Here is a 20009-nt window from a genome sequence, read left to right on the forward strand (position 1 = left end):
AATTCACATAACTTAATGCAATTAAACCTTGAATTTTAGGCGTGCGTTTGTCACTTTTAAGTAATTTATGTGAGGGGTACGTAATTCTTGTTTGCTGTTAACATACGCTAACTATTATGATGAACAAATAACATTTGTGTCAATAATCATACAACTCATACAACAGCTAGTTGGTTATGAATTTATGATAAGGGTATATTAAATTAAGAGGTTACGACTTATGAGTTAAATTGTCTTGATTTATATAAATATATAATCATACAACACTTATATAGTTAGGCTAGTTGGTTATGGGGCCTAAAATTTTTCGGGCCTTGGGCGCTTGGCTCGCGCAAGTTGGTGGGCTACGCGGGCTAACCTGCGGACTTTTCATAAATTTAATATTATTTAGGTTAAATTATTTAAATATAGAATAATAATATATTAATTTCTTTTCTTTTTTTAAGTTAGACATGTGGGGTTCGCGAGCCCGCATGAGGCGTGTTAAGATACATTGAACCTGTATCTTTATGATTAGGAAATCAATGTTCTAAATGACTTGTCAATTTCCATTGCACATTCGTACCAAACACACACCATCTAACCAGTAACAATTACCACTCGTGACAGTGGACTCTAAATGAATACTACAAACAAATGGTCGGTGAACTCCAAATTAAAAATAAAATTAAAAAAAAATTAAAAAATATCATTTGTGTCAATAATCATACAACTCGATCATACAACAGCTAGTTGGTTATGAATTTATGATAAGGGGATATTAAATTAAGAGGTTATGACTTATGAGTTAAATTGTCTTGATTTACATAAATATATAATCATACAACACTTATACAACAAGTATAGTTAGGCTAGTTGGTTATGAATTTATGATAAAAAAAATATATTAAATAAAGAGGTTATGAGTTTAAGTTGGTTATGAATTTATGATAAGGGTATATTAAATTAAGAGATTATGTGTTTAATTCGTCTTGATTTATACTACATACGTAGTTGGTTATGAATTTATGACAAAGTTAATTCTATTTTTGGTCATAGATTTATAGGTGACAGTCTACTTTTAGTCATTTTTTATTAAAACATCCTCATTTAGTCCTAGTATTATTGTGACATGATCATTTTTGGTCCTCCGTCAACAAAATCATTGAAATGTTGTTAAATACGCTGACATTTTGATCTTTTTGATAAAAAGTAAGTTGACCGCTATATTTTTTTTTATGTTTATTTAAAAAAATCATAATTGAAGACTGAAATGGCCTTGTATTTAATGACATTTAAACTGTTTTGTTGATAGAGAACAAAAAATAGTCACACCACAATAATACTAGGATTAAAAGTTGATGTTCTAGAAAAAAAGAACTAAAAGTGGACTGACACCTATAAATCTAAGACCAAAAATTAATCGAATTAACTCATTTATGATACATGTATATTGCACTAAGAAGGCTGGGGCTAAATGAGTCAATCCTACCCATAGGTTATACGGGTTGGAAACTGCATGGCCCCGCTAAAGAGCAAGCTCGTTTTCATAACTCCACTATACTAGGGCAAATTATTGTGTGGACCATGGTCCACATACCTATGTAGATCACGAATGTAAATATGTAATATACATTTTTAATATAATATACTAAAAGTACATTATTTGTGTAGTTAATGTACATTATTTGATGATATATAAAAAAGGAAAATGACACTTTTTCCTCCTGTGTTATGTGCATATAGCACTTTCCCCCTGTGTTATTAAAGTGGCAGTTTCCCCCCCTCAGTTATTTTAAAAGTAGTAGCTTTTCCCCATGTAATGTTAAATTGACATTTTTACCCTTAAATAATTATTAATTTCATTTATTTTTATTCTCCAACCAAGTGTTACTAATATCTATGGAAGATCACGGTTCGATACGAACCTAATCGAACACTGTAGCAATTGAACTTAAATAGTATGGACGGTTACGATTCAAAACTGAAAAAATAAAATAAAATAATGGTTGAATTTAGACTATTTTTAAATACGAAATAAAATTAAAAAATAAATAAATAAATAAGTTTTGATTGGCGGTTCAAAATCGAAATTGGAATCGAACCGTACCGATTTATCAAAATAGGTGTTTGATCATTTTCACTATATATGATTGTGGTTCAGTTCCAGTTCACGGTTCAACAATTATTTAATTTTATTTTTTTCGGTTCTGAATCGTAATCAGAATCGTCTATACTATTTCAGTATAATTGCTACAGTGTTTGGTTAGGTTCGAACCGAATCGTGATCATCCATACATATAAGTAATATAATTTGTTGGAGAAGAAAAATAAATGAAATTATTATTTTTAAGGGTAAAAATGCCAATTTAACATTTCAGGGGGAAAAATAGCCACTTTAATAACACAGGGGGTAAAAGTGCTATATGCACATAACATAGGGTGAAAAAGTGCCATTTTCCTATGTAATTTCAAATAATGTACTTTTAGTATATGAAAATGTATTTTTTATTTATAGTTCACACAAATGTGTAAATCATGGTGCAGGAAATAATGGTTGGTATACTAGCGGACAAATCATGTGAATCACAGCTTAAATATTTTTAACTCATTTGTACAATACTGGGCCACATGATTATTTGGGTCTTTTCAGTTTTCACACACTAAAGTTGGAAACAGGAATCCAAAAAAAAAAAAAAAAAAAAAGTTGGAAACAGGAATGGAGAGGTAAAAATGGAAAAGAAAACATGCAGTAAACGATGCATGCAGTTTATACTGACCTCATGTTATAAATGGAAAGGCCAATAGGATAGGCTCTGAACCTACCATTGTGATTTTTCTGTGATCATCAGTTCAGAACTATTCACTTCATAGTTCATTCCTTGGAAGATCTCAATGGCTGCCTCAACCTTTGTAAGAAGGTACGTATAATATCATTTCTTGGATCATAAGAAAACTCGCAACTATTATTTGAAGGTACATTGAATAAATCTGTCTTATTATGAATCAGTTTAGGTTGTTCATTGACTGATTCAAATAGACTGCTGTCAATATGAGATTAACTTAGAACCTTGTAATTATCAAATCAAGTAATTTGAGTTGCATTTACATATTTGCATGTATCTTGATCAACATTATATTATATTAATTTATGGGTTTCCTTGTTTAGGCTAGAAGGTAAGGTGGCGCTGATCACCGGCGGCGCCAGCGGCATCGGCAAAGCAACGACAAAACTGTTTTCCCGGCACGGAGCCAAGGTGGTGATAGCGGACATTCAGAACGATTTAGGCCGGAAATTTTGCGGCGAATTGGAACCCGGTTCAGCCGCCTTTGTCCACTGCGACGTAACGAAGGAAGCTGACGTGGAAAACGCCGTCAACACCGCCGTTACAAAATTCGGCAAGCTCGACATCATGCACAACAACGCCGGAATCGGAGGATTAAACAAGCCGAGCATCCTCGACAGCGACAAAACCGAGTTCGAGCAGGTCGTCAGAACAAACCTCGTGGGCGCTTTCCTAGGAACCAAACACGCCGCGAGAGTGATGATCCCGAAGCGGCGCGGGAGCATAATCACGACGGGGAGCGGGTGCACCGTCATCGCCGGCGCGTCGACGCACGCGTACACGAGCTCGAAGCACGCCATGGTGGGGCTGACGAGGAGCGCGGCGGTGGACCTGGGGCGCTACGGGGTTCGAGTCAACTGCGTGTCGCCGCACCTGGTGGCCACGCCCTTGGCCTGCGGCTTCTATGACTTCTCCGGCGAGGAGTTGGAGAAGGTGTACTCCGCGTTCGGAGGGGAGCGGCTGACGGCGGAGGATGTGGCGGAGGCGGCTCTTTTCTTGGCGAGTGATGAATCCAGGTATGTGAATGGGGAGAATCTGCTTGTTGATGGGGGTTTTACCATTGTCAATCCCAATCTATGTATATTCAAGTGAAGTTGTGGTCTTGGACAGGGGACTGTATTGATTATTTGTGCTTGAAACAGATAGCATATTGTATACTACTCCGTACAATGTAATAGAATATGTAACCCAATAGCTGGGAGTGGAGTGAATTGTATGTTTGGTTACTCATACAATTGTAACAGCAGAAAATAAATTTTTATGCACTCATCATTTGGTTAATGTTTAGTAGATGGACTCTACGTGTTCTATTTTGTCAATGACCATGTGGTCTAGTTACACCCCATATGGAAGGGGTGAGTTCGAGCCTCAGTAGAGTCAGTAGTACTCAAACAAAAATATAGATCGACTCTATGAATTCACAAATAACAATATAATATATAAGTACATCTGCAATGGTTCTAAAATATTTTTCATTCACCATATCATCTCATATCTATTTATTTCTACAATATATGTACCCGTTGGGTGCATCCATTTTTTTTGTGTACATAAAATTTTCACCATTAGACACAGTGACTAATCTCCTTACTGAATGGTAGACAACTCTTTTGGGTGGGACAGCTGACTTATGGATTTAAGACTACTCCATACTCAAAGTCTACAATTATGATGAGGTTTTTTTATAAGAGTTATCTTATATTATCATTAGTACTGGCAAAGCGAGCCGGCCCGCCCCACCGCGGGCCTACCTCCTAGCGGGCTTTTGCGGGCCGGGCCGTTAGGCCCGCGGGCTAGAATTCATGCAACCCTAACCCGCCCCGTGCAGGTTTGCGGGCCCCGCGGGCTTTTTTTAAATTATTTTTTATTGTACTTTCATGTTAAATTAAGTAAAAAATTATATGAACAGATACTACAATGTAACAGAGTCAGTAGAACTCAAAAAAAAATAAAAAATTATAAAGATGACAAAAATGGCATATCTAATAAATAAATAAATATATAAATTTACATATATATATATATATATATATATATATATATATATATATTATATATTATATATATATATATATATGTAAATTTATATATTTATTTATTTATTTATTAATTTGTGCTTGACCCGCGAGCCGGACCGCGACCCTCGCGGGTTGCGGGTCAATTTCGGCCCGCCCCGTTAGGCCCGCATTTTCGCGGGGCTAACTTTTCATGACCCTAACCCTCCCCACTGCGGGACAGGTGCGGGCCGACGCACGGGCTTCAACCCATTTTGACGGTACTAATTATCATATATTGGTCGATCACATATAAGATATGCATGGATGAGGTGGGGGCTAATACCTTATCAACGAGATGCAGTCTAAAGATGTTAGGTTTGTGTTTGAAAGTTACTCATTTACTTCGAAAACCCTCCAACATAAAAAGTTAATTTTTCGATACCGCATTGGCCCTACTTCTAATCAGATATATATTCTCTCACATTAAAACAACTATTATTAGTACCCAAGTAGATAGGGTGCAAAATTGACTTGTGACCCACAATATAGTACGGGTCTTTTTAATTGGATAGTAAAGTAACAACTGTCATTGTTTTTTTTAGTTAAACGGAGAGGTGTACAAAATTGAATTTGTGATTGATAGTAACATAGAAGAAAAATAAATTAGAAAAGGAAAATGGAGAATTGAAAAGTAAAGGCAGAGACCTAATTAATCATGTTATAAATGAACAGAACAATTTGATACGTTTCAATCATGGTAATTTATGCCCCTCTATAAAATGTCAATTATCAATGTGACTTTTGAATTATTAGAGGTGTAATTGTTGCCCTTCAATTCTTAAAACGATACATTTATTGCCTCTCCCGTCACGAACCTATGGTTTAAAACTGTGTTGTTTTAAAACAGATCTGGGGCAATATATGTACCGTTTTGAAAATTGATGAGTAACTTTTACACCACTAATAATTCAAGAATCACATTGATAATTGTCATACTATGGAGGGATATAAATTACAATATTCACTTCAATCTACGATTGTGATTTTTCTGTGAAGCTCTCTCTGGTCTTAAGTTCATTGCTTGGAAGACCTCAATGGCCTCAACCTTTCCAAGAAGGTATGATATGATTTTTGTGTTACAACCACAATAGTACATACAATTCATGCATCATGATCACGACTTTGTCAAATTTATGTAAAAAGTGTAACCAATATCTGAATGTGCACTTTGAGTAAAACAAACTTTGTAATCCTAGTCGAAAATTGTCTACAAGGAGGTAAGCCAATTTAGGTTGGTTAGCTGTTATAATCATGTTGGTTTGAACAATTGGAGGTGCTATTAAACAAGGTTGTTCCGTAAAAAGTATGGGTCATGATTAATAGTTCAATAATTTGCACCTTCATTTAAAAAAAAAATTTATATAAGTACAAATATAAAATAAAAATGCTATAAAAATCCGTTGTCAACATATAATATTATAATGCATAAATGTTCAACAAAGAAAAAATAAAAAATAAAAAATAAAAAATAAAAAATAAAAATTTAACTTTAAAATGACTTGTTTTTAAAATCTATAATCCTAAACAATGATATATAAAATCACTAAAGTTCCAGCACCGCATGTGTACATATACACATTAGTTATTATTAGTTCAGCAATTATTTGCTCGAATTCAAGCAAGGATAACATCAGAAAACATAATTGACTCAAAGCATATCTTCAATTGCACTATCTAATATTTAATGTTATAATTTATATAATTATATATCAATCCAAATATTCTTAATATATTATAACGAATTCATTCTATGCATCACACGGGTGAAAATACTAATTTAGATACAAAATTATTCACCAAAATTTTGGTGTCAATTTTTTTCTAAAATTTTATTTTCAATTGAAATTAACACCAATATATGGATTCTCAAAACATAATTAAGTATAAAAATAATGTTTTTTAAAGTATAGAAAGAATGGATTATATATAAAATATTTTGTTTAAAAAATTAGTTCCCAAAAATTGGGCAGCCCTTTGTCGTTGTCCTGGTGGCACATGGCCAGGGCCAGACCTGCTATTAAATATTGTGTATTAAACAATTTAAATAAAAGTATTATAATTATATATTTTATCTATACTATATAAAAATGGCCACCGGTGGCTCGCCGTGGCCTAATCTCACCAACTCGGCAAACACTCCTCTACAAAATATGCATCCCACGAGTAATTAGGTAATTATTTTCTCTAATTTAAGCAAGAATAGCATTAGAAAATATAATCGATCCAACTCATTCCATCAATTACATTTTATAATATTCATTGTTATAATTTATATAATTATATATCGATCTAAATATTTTTAAAATATTATAACAAATCCATTTTGTGCAACGGGTGAAAATACTAGTTATAATTAATAATATAATAAAAATATAATAAATATATAGCAAATCTAAATAAGAATTATTTGATAACTTTCATATCATACAATCAAGTCATATGAGGGTAGTTTGGTCATGCTTCCAAATGTCATGAAAAGATGACCAGATAAGCTAAGACATTTTACTCATAATTGAGGAATTGAAGCTCTTTTAGGAAACTTTCTTTTTTCTATGAATGAATCAAATAAAGCATAATTAAATTTTTTCACAAATTTTAAGATTAGTTAGTAGTTCTTTAATTTGAAAAAAAACTGTCCAACAAAACAAATGCCCCCTATTCAAAAAGACTTAAAATTTACTTTCTCACACGCGCACACACACATATATAAAATTCAAAGTACTAGATTATTGTTGAAATTTCCAATAACACTAATGTTATTCTGCAGGTTTACCATCCCAATCGACAATGCCAACAACTATGACGAGAGATATTCAGATGGTCATAAAACTTTCACTGTCACGAGGTTAGACTTCTTGTGATTAGGTATCTAATTGCCACACTATATCCCTCTCTCATGAAAACTATAATCCATTTAACACTCCTCACTGAAATTCAAAATGGTAGGACATACATTTGTTATGGATAAATTTCAGTGGCCAAAATTATTCTGTCCCCCATCATTGATGGATTGAAATTCAGAATGTTAGGACATCATTTGTTATACACGGAAAATTTTCAGTGGCCAAAATTAATTAGAAGGTAGAAATGTAGAATGCTTGAAGATGAATTAGAAGGGGAAGGCCAAATTTCTGCCAACTAATTCGGTAGATAGAAATTTCTGACGCATTATTTTTCGTACACTCATAGGTGAGCATAAAATAAAGTTGAATTGTAGCTAATTTATTGGCAAAATAATAATAATAATTACCCCTATGTTATTATTTTTGGTGGAGGATGAAACATATTAAATTCATTAGGCTAGTAAAAAAAAATCAACTTATTTAATGTGAGTAGTCGTACACTCTCATTTCTTAAGATAGGTCAAAAGTTCAAACTACTCTCATATGAAAAAAAAAAAAAAATCAATTTGACAGTAAATTATTGAGTTAATGGGTCAGCTACACACCCTAACAAAAAACTAATTTTAACTGAGTTTATCCAAATGTGGCTCAAACATCATTGCTAAGGTTGCCCGCAACATGCTTTGAATTGCATGAATCATATCCTTAACTGAACATTATAATAATAAAAAAAGGTAATAATTTGTGTTAGACGGTTAGAGTGTCCTACGGATCCTTATTCGTGAAACAAGTTATATCAATATGAAATGTAATACTTATACAGAAAATGCAATAATAATTAAGAATAAACTATTTATTATTTATAAGGGAAAATGCAATACTTTTGAAAAAAAAAGTAATACTTTTACATTTTGATTTAAAATTACTACGTTTTACTCATAATTATTACATTTTTCTTATAAATAAACACTCCCAACATTATTTATAAAAGAAAGTGTATTATACTTTCCATTAGGCCTGTGCATCGGTCGGGTATGGGCGGTTCGGTTATACAAAGATGGAAACCATACGGTTAACGGTTAACAATTTTAGTACCCTAACCGCCATATAATTATCGAAAATTCACTCGGTTTTTTAAAGTTCGGTTTCGGTCGGGTATTGCGGTTTTCGTAATAATTTCAGAAATAAAAAAATAACACTGATTTTCATCAAATATAATAAATTACAAAAGTACATTATACAAGTTTAAGACTTAAAGGACAAAATAACTTAGTAAATAACTAAAATAAGTGACCTAGTTAAACCATATGGCCATTTTACAAGTTACAACTGCAAATATACAAAATTAAGTGGCAAATTAACTAAGTAAACTACATAATTACATATTTTGCAGAAGTAACAAACTACAAAATTACATAATAAGTGACTCCAATCACCAAATTGTCCAATCTTTGCCAACTAGGGGCATCAAGTAACCAACTAACTGAAGTACTGAACTAAGTGTAGCTGATATTCTGTGAAGGTGAACTGACAAAAATCCAAAAACTGAAGTAGAAATGTACAACTACACATAGTGAATCTGCTAATCTGCTATTCCTCATCTTCCTCCTAATGAAAAGTTATAACTTAAAACAAATCAGTCACAACTCACAAGTCACAACTCACAATTAATAAATCATAATGAAAATTAAAAAGTACACTGTTTAAACACAAGGAATGGCTCAGCATGCTTTAGCTTTCATGTCAAACACTCCACTAAATACACCTTGCATGCATAACCACTCCACTACTGTCTTTGACCTTCTCAAAATGATCCCATACCGGGGATTTGGTTTCAACCTCCTTTCTTTTTTTTTGAAGGAACAGATTGAGGAGGAGGCACATTTTGCTGCTGAGATTGATTTCTCTCCACAGCTTCTGCTTCCACCCCAGTAAGTTCCTCACTACATAGTATAGGAGGAGGTTGCCCATACAAACTAATACTCTCCATCTTTACAGATGAAATGTGTATTAGAAATCAGTATGGAAAAAAAGATCAAGTCAGTATAGTGTGGTTATACACTTATAGTTATACAGCTAGACTCATACAGTCAAAAACAGATACTGAGGTATACAAACACAGATACTGAGGTACACATTTAACTAATTTAAGGGTCCATAAATTCCATAAACTTATTTTTTATTTCATAACTTACAAAGTTAGAAAGTTCATCATTTAGGGGCTAATAGGGCTTCCACACTTAAATTGAATTAGGGCAAACCCTAATTTCAATGTAATCAGTATATCATAACAGAATAGCAGATCAAACTCATCAAAGCATAGCAATAATTAAGGGCTTCCACAGTTCCACACTTAAATTGAATTAGGGCAAACCCTAATTTCAATGTAATCAGTATATCATAACAGAATAGCAGATCAAACTCATCAAAGCATAGCAATAATTAAGGGCTTCCACAGTTCCACACTTAAACTGAATTAGGGCAAACCCTAATTTCAATGTAATCAGTATATCATAACAGAATAGCAGATCAAACTCATCAAAGCATAGCAATAATTAAGGGCTTCCACAGTTCCACACTTAAATTGAATTAGGGCAAACCCTAATTTCAGTGTAATCAGTATATCATAACAGAATAACAGATCAAAGCATAGCAATAATTAAGGGCTTCCACAGTTCCACACTTAAATTGAATTAGGGCAAACCCTAATTTCAATGTAATCAGTATATCATAACAGAATAACATATCAAAGGCATAGCAACAGAACTACAGAATCACATATTCACATATCAAACACAAATCCACAACACCAGTAATACAAATATACAATAACAATAAAAATCTATGAACTAGGGTTCCGGTATACCTCAAACGGCTCAAAGAGTCAAAGACTCAGTCTCTAATGAGTCTACTCTCTATTTTTTTAGATAAAAGCCTCACTAGAGTTTTAGGGCTTCCACCGGCTTCAAGTCGACAGTTGCAACGGCGTTAAGGGCTTCCACAGTTCCACCGGAAAGTTGAGAGAACAAAAGACTCGATTCCACAGTTCCACCGGAAAGTTGAGAGAACAAAAGACTCGAGTCCACAGTTCCACCGGAAAGTTGAGAGAACAAAAGACTCGAGTAGAAGGTTCCACCGGAAAGTTGAGAGAACAAAAGACTCGAGTAGAAGATTCCACCGGAAAGTTGAGAGAACAAAAGACTCGAGTAGAAGAGTAAAGACTCGAGAGAGACTGAGACTGAGAAGTGAGATCACTGAGAAGTGAGAATTGAGAGAACTCAGACTCTCAGAGTCTCAGAGAAGAGAACAAAGAGCCAGAGAGGAGAGGTCGCGAGTCGCGACTGCGCAGAAAGAGCACAAATGACCTAGGGTTGGCACCCTCTGAACAAAGGAGTATATATATATTACACATCATACGACGTCGTATATATATCTATATAATATGTGTATATATGTAATCGGGTATTCGGGCGGTTCGGGGAGGATATTTCTCAACCCTACCCGATAACCTACACCCGCACTCAAGCCAATTAACGGGTCGGTTGATGGAATCGGGTAGTGACACCCGTTTTGTACTCAATTTCGGATTACGGGTCTGTCGGGTTTTTCGGGTATTGCACACCCTTACTTTCCATTATAAATAACAAACATTAATTAGTATTATATTTTTTAGTATAAATATTAAATTTTTATATTGACTACACTCGTTTCATAAATAAGGATTTATAAGATATCTCACATAAGTGTGATATATAAAAACAAAATGAAAAGAGAAAAGTGTCAATTTGGCCCCCTAAGTCGGATGAATAGTGCAATTAGGTCCCCTAAGTGAAAAAAGCTCCATTCAAGTCCCCTAAACCTGTAAAATTGTTCAATTAAGTCCAAATTGACTTGTTTATCAGGTCAAATTCGTGAGGTGCTGACACGTGTCTTTTTTTATTTTATTTTTCAAAACAAATATTTTTATTTATTAAAACTATTATTTATTATGAATAAAAATAAATAATATTAAATTTAATAATAATAATAATAAACAAAACAAAAACAGCCCGGCTGCCAAGGAAAAAGAGAAACCAGTTTACCATCTTCTTCTTCGTCTCGCATCCTCGCCGCACGTCCGCCGGAGGGAGAGAGAGACGGAGCTGCACCTTGCAATTGCCGCTGCTGCCAGTCCGACGCTGGAGGAGGAACCAATTCTCGCCGCCTGCTGCTCCGTCGACCTCACCGCCAGAGATGAACCAGATCAACCATCGCTCAAGCTCCGTCGTTCATGCCTGCTGCATCTCAGTTCGCCGGCGAGGGAGAGGGACGATTGTGGTGGTGGCTACGGTTGTGTTCGCCGGCGTCGGACTGGTAGGGTGCAGCTCCTTCTCTCTCTCTCTCTCCCTCCGGCGAACGTGCGGCGAGAATGCGAGACGAAGCAGAAGAAGAAGGTAAATTGGTTTCTCATCTTCTTCCATGGCTCATGGCTATTTTTTTTTTAATTTAATATATTTATTTATAATAAATAATAGTTTTAATAAATAAAAATATTTGTTTTGAAAAATAAAATAAAAAAGGGACACGTGTCAACACCTCACGAATTTTACCTGATAAACAAGCCAAGTTGGACTTAATTGAACTATTTTATCGGTTTAGGGGGCTTGAATGGAGTTTTTTGCACTTAGGGTGCCTAATTGCACTATCCACCGGACTTAGGGACCAATTTGACACTTTTTCCAAATGAAAATATAGGAACCTGACCCATTAACCCAAAAATTATACAACCCGAAAGTTATTGCGATAAACAGACCCGTATACCCGATTCTATTGTCAGCTCATCGTTATCCTCAACCCTTTCCTTAAACCCAGCTACAGAAAAAATTCAATCTTTGATCCTATTTCTCTTTTTAAAAAAATAGCATGAAACGCTTCACACTTCACTCTCACTTCTGTTTCTGAGCAAAAGATTTGACGGCTCATCCATTTATGCTTTTTTCTTTACGGTAGCAATGGCCTCAACATCTTCATCATTCTTTACTTTCCGGCACCAAGGTCGGTTTCTTTTTGAATTTCAAGTATTTATGTGCAGGAAATTTCTGTTTCGTTGTAACACTGTTTCCTCATTTGCTTGTTTTTTTTTTGTTTTGTTTTGTTTTGTGTTTTTTTTTTTTTTTCTCTCTTCTGTTTTTAAATTGCAGATAGAGGACCGAGAAATATGGTTTCTGTAGAAGGGGTTGGTGCTAGGAGAGTTCGGTGCCTGAATCTTAAGGTTTCTTTGAAGTACTTCTTCTTGTTACTGTCTGCATTATTGTTTATTCAGTAATTCTTATTGAGCATTTACATTTGTTGCTTATAGAGTAAAGAGTAATGCTTATGTATGTTCTTCGGTCAGTGTTTGTTAATTGCCATTTGTTGAGATATAAAGAGAATGAGAATTGAAAACAATGGCAGAAAGTAAAGAATACAAGATTTACGTGGTTCGGTAATGTGCTTATGTCCACGGAGGGAAGCTGGTCTTTTATTAATTGTGATGTTAGAACATGTAGGGTTACAAGCATCAATTTATATTCAGCACCTATCATCTTCCAGTCATATGAGGCATAAACGACACCATTGCTACATATTTTCACTTAAATTTGAGAGATGAGATAATGGGGAATGGTGTGAGGAGCTAAATAGATTCGCAAGACCTGAAACTAGTAGCTTTTGGGAAAGAACGGGGAGAAAATTTGTAATTCCCTGAAAATTTTAGACCCAAGCCGTTAACAAGTATGAGAGGTTGTAAAATCAATGACTTTACATTTAAATGAGCAAATGGAACCTGATATTAGTGTTGCATTGTGCTTTTGCTGTGTCTTTTATTTGTTTGGTAATCTTTTGAGCTGTTGAATAGACATGTTCTTGTTTAGGTGGAGGTTTTTTATTGCTAAGAATTTTTTTTTCCTATTGAGTTTAGTTAATTTTGCTAATACATGCAAACATTTTTGTGGGAACCACCAGACATCATTTACAGGTTCATTTCCGGTGTCAGTTTGGCAGTTTAGAGTAGTCTTGAACTATCCTGTTAAAAAAACTCTTTTACTTCCTTCTATAAAGTGTACGAGTGAGGATAAAGAAAAGAAGCAAGATTCCTTTGAACAAGTATCAGTTGAGCGTTACCCATATTATAGCTATCTGGACTCCACATCTGGGCAGCTTGAACCTGCCTCTGGTGCTCGTGCAAGCATTCCTGGGCAGGAGTACTGGCCCGAAGGCACAGCTAGTAGAGTGAGAGCTGCCAGAGCTCCTGAACCTCCGGGTGTTTCCACAGGAACTCCGTCTTATGGAAAAAATCCTGGAAGTAGAAGAAAGAAGCACAAGGTATCTGCTGCCACTTCTGAGTCTTCAGTGACGGATGTAATCGCAGATAATCTAGTGGAACTGGAGACTTCAGATGCTGCATCCGAAGGCCCAAAAGATCTCTCCTCAGAGTATGTTGTTTATCAGACCGAACCTGAAGAAGAGGAGCTCACTGAGTATGAACTGGACAAAAGAGTTGGGAACCCTCACCCTTTTGTTGATCCAAAAGTAAAGAAGCCAATTGAGAAGACACTGACAAGTGAACAACTATGGTGGAACTGGAGAAAGCCAGATAAGGAGCAATGGTCAAGGTGGCAGAGGCGACGCCCTGATGTTGAAACGGTTAGTCACTCAAGTATGCTTATTTTAAGAGTGTAATGTTGACGTTGGAAGTGCATTCTAGCACCTTCAATATATTGTTTCCATGCCTGCTACTATATCCGGTTATTCCCAGATGTCTAATTGCCATGTTGGGTGACCGTGTTGAATAAAACTATAAAAGATATGATTTATTGCCTGTGCCAACCCAGAAATAATTCTTTAATTAATGAGCTCACTCGTAGCTTTGATTAAATGTTATATAGAGTATTTTATTTTATTTGTATCTTGCTATCCACATCCCATACAGTTGAAAATTATTCCAAAGCTCAGGGCACATTTTTGAATGAGAAACATGAACCTATCACCTGTGGTTCCCATGAAGACTCACAGCCATAAGTGGAAGCACTAATAATTACCAACATACACTTTTCTTCCAGACGAATGTATATTGTTAGGATCAAGCGCTTACCACTACACCAAAAGCTATAGCTAGTAGTGAAGGTGCAACTTTATTTCCTTATACCGCCACATTTTTTAGAGGCAGGGTGCGGAACTTGGCCTTTCAGGCCTCCGTCCAACAATCCCCCCAGCCAACTGGTTGGTCCTTCACCGGCCTCCGCCCAACATATATGTACTTCTAAAAACTTCCTGGTTGAACCTTTGGACGGCTAGGGAGATTTTTCCTTTATTTCTTCATTATGTACAATAATATTATGGAAAGCTGTTGAAGCTTATCATAAACATTATTGATCCTTTTGGTTTTTGTTTTATTGCAATTATTCTGCAGTTCAGTATTTAAGCTATAACTCACTGCATTTGTCTTGGGGTTATCTGAGCTAATCTAGAGGCATGAATACTCTAGTTAGTCTGAAAATGTAACAAATAAAATGTGATCTATACAAGGATGATATTCTTGATATATGTCCACTCGATTCTCTGTTTTCTATAGAAATTAGTTATGATAGCTTACAGAAAATTGTTGATCTGCTCCCCTCATCCTCCCTGAACTCTAAAGAAGTATATTCATGGGATCAGGTGTTTCTAAAAGCTATGGCAGAGACTGGGCAAGTAAAGCTTTATGGTGAGCATCCTACTAGGACAGAGACTGCACTCTACAGAGCAAGGCGACACATATACAAAGAAGAAAGGTTTTTTTTTTTTAGTTTCGTGTTTGATCTCTAACTTGGCAAAATGTGCTCTATTAGGTGGTGAAAAAATATGTAGGCCCTGTTTGGTAAATAATCAGCCTATCAGTCAATTTTGGCTTATTTGACCACTATTAGTTGGTAAATAATAAGTTTTTTGTAACTTCAAAATGCTAAAATTCAAAAGGCTACTCAAAGTAGCCTTTTCAATTAGCTTTTTGAGAAAAGAAATTATACCAAACAGCCATCAGCTAACAGCTAATTTATCAAACACCTTTCTACAATCAGCCAATGTTATCAACAAATCATACCTTCTAACCCAAACAGCCAACCCAATCAGCTAACAGCTATTTACCAAACAGGACCGTAATTTTTTTACAGGCTACAGGCAGAACAAGATAGACTGGAGAAAGATGGTCCAATTGCGTACTACTCAGAGTGGGTTAAAGCTTGGAAGAGAGACACTTCACGTGAAGCTATTCAAAAGCACTTTGAAGAGACTGGAGAAGATGAGAACAAACAGCTCATTGAAATGTTCTGCCATCAAACTGATCGAGAATACCGCATAATGATAGGAACTGATAACCGTATCCGTCGAGATCCTTTAGCCATGAGAATGAGGGAGGATCAGATAAAACAGAGTATCTTCTTAGCTACTTCCTCTCTTTCAGACAAATGAAGTTAAATATCTATAAATCTGCTTTGTGTCCCTGCCATTTTCATCATTCATTTATGCAGTTCTGGCCATAGAGTTTAAGTTATCAGAAGCTACATGATGCTTATAGACTTGACAGGGTTTTTGCCTATTGTTTCTATATGTAAAGTCCTTGTATGCTATTTTACTAAAATTTATTAATTTCTTTTTTAATAAGTTGCCACTGATCTCAGCCTTCCATTTGATTAGATTTTGCTTTAACTTGGTATCCATCCACAAACATGTAGTTTATGAATTCTTGTAACTTTACTATAATAATAGAGCTTTGACTATGTTTGTAGAGTAGGTATTAGTTTATGCTGATTGTTCTGTAAAGTATGATAAAATGTCAAACAATATTCTTTCTTCTTTTATTGCACTCCATATAGTTTTCTGATAAGTTAACTTGATTTTTGTTGCAGTATGGGGTGGAGATCCCGTTTACCCAACAATAAATTACATTCAAGACCCAAATGAGGTGATCGATTTTAGAGGTCCAGATTTTCACGAACCAACACCAGATATGCTTGCATATCTGAAAGAGGTATGGTGTGATAACTTACACTTGGATCTTTTATTTCTTAAGTGCTTTGTGCTGTTTCTTCTTATATAGCTTTTGTAATTGATTGACATCTTTGTTTGATTTTTACATTTTAAAACACACAATGGTTTTAGTAATATGCTGCACAATCAGCTATATGATTCCGTCATAATGTTAATCAAAATGACTCTGTATCTAAGGTGGCCGATTTTTTCCCTTTCTATAAGCATTAACAATTGGTACATTCCCGTGAAAACTAAGAATGTGAAATACTTCTAGAGTTCTAGGAATGTGGGTGATATTGTTGTGTTTTTCTCCTGGATGAAACAGATGTTGTTGGACAGTTGTGACTTGTGAGTCCAAGTGTCTATTAATTTCTTGTCAATCTTGGTAGTCCAAGGTTTTTTTTTATTTTTTATTTTTGGTTTTGAGTAACGAGGGAAACCCGTAGCCACTACCTGAGAGTGTGCACTGGGTAAACCCCGCCTTGTGGCCCTATCCGGCAAAGGACCACAAATAGGTAAACTAGCCCAGGTTTCCTATAGCTGATCGGCTCAAACCAAGAAGGCAATAGGCAGCTCCCGCTGGGAGTCAAACTTGTAACCTTGTAGTTACCAAGTGAACAGCCTGACCAACTTGGCTGGGGTTGCCCCCTAGTCCAAGGTTCTTTGCCTGCATCGGATGAAGACTTTCAAAAATCACTAATAATTTTGTGACAAAATATAATAGAAGCGCACAGTTTCTTTTCATTTTTCATATTCACCATATTCTTAATTGGGGGTTGTTTGAACTAAAATAGATTCACTAAAAAACAGGGGCATGTATAATTGGATGCAGCATAACTTGTGATTATAATGGCTACTTCTTCCAATAGTATTTTTAAAAATATTTGTTTAATTTCCAACTATTATTTGATTTAACAATGAATATTTTCTGGTCAGCATCGCAAAATAATTCCAAGAGCGGAGCTAGATGCTATTCTGGCAAAAGAGAAAACAGAAGAAATAGAGGTAACTGTCCTGCAATAATGATTTGTGGCATATGCTAGTTTTATTAAAGCATTTCTAGACGAGTCTTGTAATAAAATTTCATCCCCCACAGTTTCTCATTGTTTAGAGTTCAGTGTCATAAATTCATAATTTTTTTCTTGTTAATTTCCCCTGTTTTTTTCTGATTCTGCTTATAATTCGTTGACAGTACACAGATATGGATGAAGCCATGGCACAAGCTGTTGACATCGGTGAAAATGATGTCAGTCCATTCTATTACTTATATTATTCGAAACTTTTATCCTTTTTTTTTTACCCCTTTTCGCTAATGAGATATTCTGGAACGAGGTATTTGGAATCATTATGTTGGCTGTAGATTCATCTTTTAAATCTCCAGGATGAAGAAGAGAGTGGAGTTGAAGAGGAGAAAATCTCTCGCAATTGGAGTGTTCTGAAAAGTAATCCTGAGCTTCGCAAGACAAAGGTGATTTATTTATTTGGTCATATATTTTTTAGCCCCCTTTGTGGGTAGACATTTCACTATATGTTGCACCATTTTTATCCTCGTAAACCAGATAATCTTCATCTTTGGATGTTTGTGGAGTGGAAACTATATGTCTAGAAATTTCTAGTTGTGATAATCAAAGCAGAAAGAACACGGAATGGTAGCACTTGTTCCAGTAGAAAATTATAAACCGAGTAAATGCATTAGTGATGCAGTTGGAGATGAGCCTTCGTGAAAGTTTTGATGTTAGAGAATGCTAGTGGTGGTTGTTTACCTGTTGGTTAACAAGTATAGATCTACTTAAGGATTGGATTGGATGTCCTAATGTTATCTTTTCTGAGATTAGTACGAGAGATGATAAGATCTAGCGTTGTCTATGAATGTTTATGCATTGAAGGCAATATGTAACCTGCATTTCTTCCTTCTCAACATTGCAGCCTAAACCGAAAAAAGAAAACATGTCTTTGGATGAAGCTATAGATGATTCTGAAAACTTAACAGACTTCCTCATGGACTTTGAAGGGGATGAGTAACTCTATGCACCTCATGGTCGGAAGGTGAGTAATATCACGCAATAACCACCACCCCCCCTTCCCCTGGCCAGGAAAAAGAAATAATCTACTGAGAACTTGCTTTGTTTTCCATTTGAGCTTATAATAGAGAATGACCTGTAGTTCCCTACCTCATTGCAGGATAAATAGAGATCCATCTCGTTATATGATGAATATGTAGCTTTAAGCGATGTTCTGCTGCATGTCTGCTGACTTGCTGATCATCTGGATAGGAACCTATATATGATATGATATGATGCCTTGTCACTGAAAAAAATTGTTATAAAATTTCGGTTCTTGAGACTAAGTAGCAAGGTTGCATACTTTCATCAGAAATGGATGGTCTGATCTTTGGTCTTTCATGTAGCAAAAAGGGAGCTCCTCCATCATGTGAATTTACTTGAGGATTTAGTTTAAATGTAAAGGGTGTTTTACACCCCAAATGATTGTCTTGGTGTAATTAATGCTCCTGTGTTCTTGTGTGACAGTGGATCTATGTAAAAGTTTATGCATTCAGGGCAATCCTACCTGAAGGGCAAATTATTGTGTGGATCATAGTTCACATAGCTGTGTGGACCATGAATATAAGGTACATTTTTATTATACTTAAAGTACATTATTTTTGTACTGAAAATACATTATTTCATATATATATATAAAATAATGTACTTTCAGTACTTAAATAATGTACTCTAAAATAATGTACCTTATGTACCAAAATAATGTACTTTTAATATATTAAAAATGTACTTTTTATTTATGGTCCACACAGCTGTGACGACCATGGTCCATGCGATAATGATTGAGCCTGAAGTTGGTCAGACTGTTGATTGGGTAACTACAAAGTTTAAAATGGGCAATCCTAGCTTGAAGTTGGTCAGATTGTTGATTGGGTAATTACAAGGTTTAAAATTTGACTTTCAGTGACAGTTGCCTATAGGCCTTCATGGTTTGAGTCAACCAGTTATGAATCTAGGTTGGTTTACTTTTTTACGATTCTTTTGTTAACTAGGATCACAAAGTAAAACTTATCCAATGTATACTCTTGAATAATAGTTGCAAATTTCTCTCGTCATCTGCATTTGAATCTTACCATGTTAAATGTCAGTTGCACAGTACAAAACTACAAATGCAGATTATTTTCATACCCAAAGTGGTCTGAGGATACCCTCACAGATATTATCCAAAAGATAGAGGGTATTTTACAACATTTATAC

The 20009-nt window shown here is 35.1% G+C and overlaps 2 protein-coding genes across 2 annotated transcripts; both read left to right on the forward strand.

Annotated features, from left to right (window-relative positions):
* The first annotated feature begins 2775 nt into the window (after window positions 1-2775).
* Window positions 2776-4112, forward strand: LOC116031950 (momilactone A synthase-like). The gene is made up of 2 exons (XM_031274324.1): window positions 2776-2900; window positions 3149-4112. Exons 1-2 carry the CDS (start codon window positions 2875-2877, stop codon window positions 3915-3917), a joined length of 795 nt encoding a protein of 264 aa, XP_031130184.1. The 5' UTR covers window positions 2776-2874; the 3' UTR covers window positions 3918-4112.
* An 8446-nt stretch (window positions 4113-12558) lies between these two features.
* On the forward strand, window positions 12559-19279 carry LOC116031516 (protein PLASTID TRANSCRIPTIONALLY ACTIVE 12, chloroplastic). Its single transcript, XM_031273741.1, has 11 exons — window positions 12559-12759; window positions 12906-12976; window positions 13708-14388; window positions 15403-15515; window positions 15894-16153; window positions 16629-16750; window positions 17689-17757; window positions 17945-17998; window positions 18134-18220; window positions 18679-18798; window positions 18934-19279. The coding sequence occupies exons 1-10, from the start codon at window positions 12717-12719 to the stop codon at window positions 18772-18774; spliced, it is 1596 nt and encodes a 531-aa protein (XP_031129601.1). The 5' UTR covers window positions 12559-12716; the 3' UTR covers window positions 18775-18798; window positions 18934-19279.
* Window positions 19280-20009: the final 730 nt, after the last annotated feature.

The sequence above is a fragment of the Ipomoea triloba genome, chromosome 10, assembly GCF_003576645.1.
Source record: "Ipomoea triloba cultivar NCNSP0323 chromosome 10, ASM357664v1".
NCBI lineage: Eukaryota > Viridiplantae > Streptophyta > Magnoliopsida > Solanales > Convolvulaceae > Ipomoea > Ipomoea triloba.